The 3,027-nt window shown below is 32.8% G+C and overlaps 1 protein-coding gene across 1 annotated transcript in view; it reads left to right on the top strand.

Annotated features, from left to right (window-relative positions):
• Positions 1-1,855: 1,855 nt before the first annotated feature.
• LOAG_17538 (hypothetical protein) overlaps positions 1,856-3,027 on the top strand; it is a gene marked incomplete at its 3' end in the record, with an annotated part of 6,009 nt that continues 4,837 nt past the window's right edge. The window contains exons 1-2 of the mRNA XM_020450198.1: positions 1,856-2,028; positions 2,453-2,550. Of these exons, the coding sequence (XP_020306155.1) occupies positions 1,884-2,028; positions 2,453-2,550 (243 nt within the window). The 5' untranslated portion in view covers positions 1,856-1,883. The remainder of the gene's footprint in view (positions 2,029-2,452; positions 2,551-3,027) is intronic.

Here is a 3,027-nt window from a genome sequence, read left to right on the forward strand (position 1 = left end):
TTCGTTTTCCTTTTTTTTTAACTACCGTTAGACCAAATCAGTATATCATGGTAAACTTGGTCTATTCCAAGCAAAGTCTTTCATGCTTAGATCTAAGAATAAATGGTCTTAAACATCGAAAAGAGGCATTTTACTTATTGGTTTTAGTAAATGGGAAGTATTCAATTAAAACCAATTAAGAACTGAGAAAATAGTTTTAATTTTGGTAAAAAATAAATGTTATGGCCTGAGTCCTAAAAAGACAATAAATTGTACACTTGACATCTTCCGCTTGCCTTTCCTTGTAACATGAAGGGGATGCTACAACATAGAAACCCTTTGCTGTGAGTTGATGTAATTCAGGTCGAAGATGAATTAGATAGTTCATGAAACAAAGTTGTAAAAGGTGTTTGGCATACTTCAAAATTTGAAATATTTAGGGAAGGAAAAAATCTCGAGTTTCCGAAGTAATACGAAAGTATTGGACAGGTGAGTAAAGGAAAATAAATCAGCCAGCAAAATAAAAAAAAAAGAAAGAAAAAAGATAACTAAACTGAACGTTGTTTAATTTCTTCATATGTTCAAATAAATATCTAATTAATAAAGTAATGAAATTCACGGCGCAATATGAATCGGCAGCTGAAGCAGGAATTTTAGTGATAATGGGATTATCAGAGTATTCAGAAAAAAGTCTTTGAAAAAATAACCACCAGATTTATAAGATTTTGTAGCTGGTAATAACAATGATCAGTAATAACAAAATTAAATTTGTCTATCAATAGCACTAACAATTGAATAATCTTGTGGATCTTGTCATTGTTAAATGTCCTTATGGAACTATTCGTCATCGATTTCTTCTAAGAGACATTTAATTGTTTTGCAAGAGAAACAAAAATCGAGAATAAACATATAAAGTATGATAAAAAGTGTTTTGTTAATGAAGTACTTTTAAGTGTACATTCTCTCTCTATTCTTGGCCTAAATGTCCATCCTACTTCAATCTTTAATTGAAACTTTTTTAACACAATAGTATGCTCTCAGTTTATGGTTAGTAGAAAAGTTCAAATGGATCATGCAGAGAACAATCCTAACTGATGGCTTTCCTTCTTAACCAATTCATGAGGTGTGGGAGTAATTAGCAGAGAGAAAGTAATCAAGTCATTGTTTATACAACTATTCACATCAATCACATAATCACTTCGATAACGCGACCCAAAGTTTTCACCAACTCCTATTAGGAGTGATCAATCATAAAACGATTTGCACTGCATGTGCTTACATGAGACAAGGGTTTTCATACTAACATAGTCTATGAAACAATTGTGATGTCGCAAGAATGAGGGTAGATTGGTGTGGTTTTTATTGAGATATCTTTGATTGGGTCATCTCTCATGACCTTTCAAGAGAGACTTAACTGAGATAGCGAAATACCATATAATGGAATTGGAAAAATAGAACTACTGAATATACGATGAAAATAAATGGAATAATTAGTAAGTTGAGCTAAATTGTACTGGAATCATTTATTATCTTTTTCTTTCCTGAGTGACGCTCTCTTGAAATTATTGTCATTCTTGGCTACACCAACGCTACAGCAACTTGTCATATTTGTGTCGGGACATAGACGAGGCAATTATTTGCCCAACGAATTGGTGGATTGTAATTTCCAGTACTTCAGGTCTTAATTATGGCGAGTATACCACCAGCAGATAGTAAGCCTCATTATCTAATTTCATTTTACTCCAGTAATGAAAAGTAAGTCATGATTCTTATATGATATTTTGTTATCTGCTCATCTGAAATGGTATTTCACGTCCTCTCCATGTTTATATGCACCCGCTATGGCTCGAATCGTAAATAACATTTATAAATTTCCGGAAAGTGAGGAATGCTTCCAACCTTGTATGTTTATGAGTCTTCTTTTTTTCTTCACGGAATTCATGTTTTGCAGTTATCGCGATATTCCAAGCCATACTTTATCTGTACCGAATGATATAACAGTGGATAAATTAAATGTTCTTGCAAATAAGACTTTGAATGATTTATCCGGTTAGTATTGACAATTTACGTTGAAATTAGACTTCTTAATGGTAATTTTTTCTTCTTTTTCTCCTTCTGCATTCTTAAACTTGAAAATTGCATTGAAATGTCTTGGAATTCGTCTGTTATCAAAATTCATGGAAGTGCCAGTCACTATTTGATGATGATAAATGTAATTCTCATATCGTATCACACCTCATTAAGCCGTATATCCATCCTAGAACACTGGAAAGTTTTTTTTTTTTTTGTTTGCAACAAAGGTACGCAATCAGTAGATGATTGAATGATGAAAAATAAAACCGTTAAAAGTTCAGAAAATGTTTATATTCAATTCATTTCAGCTGGTAGGTATGTGGTTAACGAGGGTTTGCAGCATTTCCTTATACTTTTCCTATTACGTTACGTTCTTATTAATCTGCAAATGTTTTTGAAGGTAAGGAGCTCGGACTAGTTGTTTTCGATTTTCTCATATCATCTACGATTTTGCGGACGACATTAGAGGAATTCGTTCAAGAAAACCATGTCCCAGTTGTAAGTTTCTAAATTCTAAAACTCAGAAAATGTTTATGTTCAATTTATTTCAGCCGTTGACGAATTAATAGCAAACTGCTTTGAGAATATTACGAATTGATAGCAAACTGCTTTGAGAATATTCAGTCAATTAATTTTGAGATGCTTTATTTCTGGTATTGTAATGAGAACTGCTTTTCAGGAATCAGTTATCAGTATTGAGTGTATTGTTCAGGAACCAGCACCAGAACCCGATTCTGATGTTACCTTGCCTGATTGGATTGGCGCAGTTAGGTGCAACGACAACTTGTAGGCTTTCTATGTATTGTACTAATTGATTTGATATAAATTTTCGATAATTTTCAGTTCTGAAAACTCATTCGTCAGATAGTCTTGTAGCAGTGATTTAAATTAACAATGCAATCAAATATGATGAAAGGCTGCTGCATTGAACATAGACCTACCTTTTATCGATTAATCCATCAACTATTCCAGCAT

The sequence above is a fragment of the Loa loa genome (genome assembly GCF_000183805.2).
Source record: "Loa loa unplaced genomic scaffold supercont3.89, whole genome shotgun sequence".
Lineage (NCBI taxonomy): Eukaryota > Metazoa > Nematoda > Chromadorea > Rhabditida > Onchocercidae > Loa > Loa loa.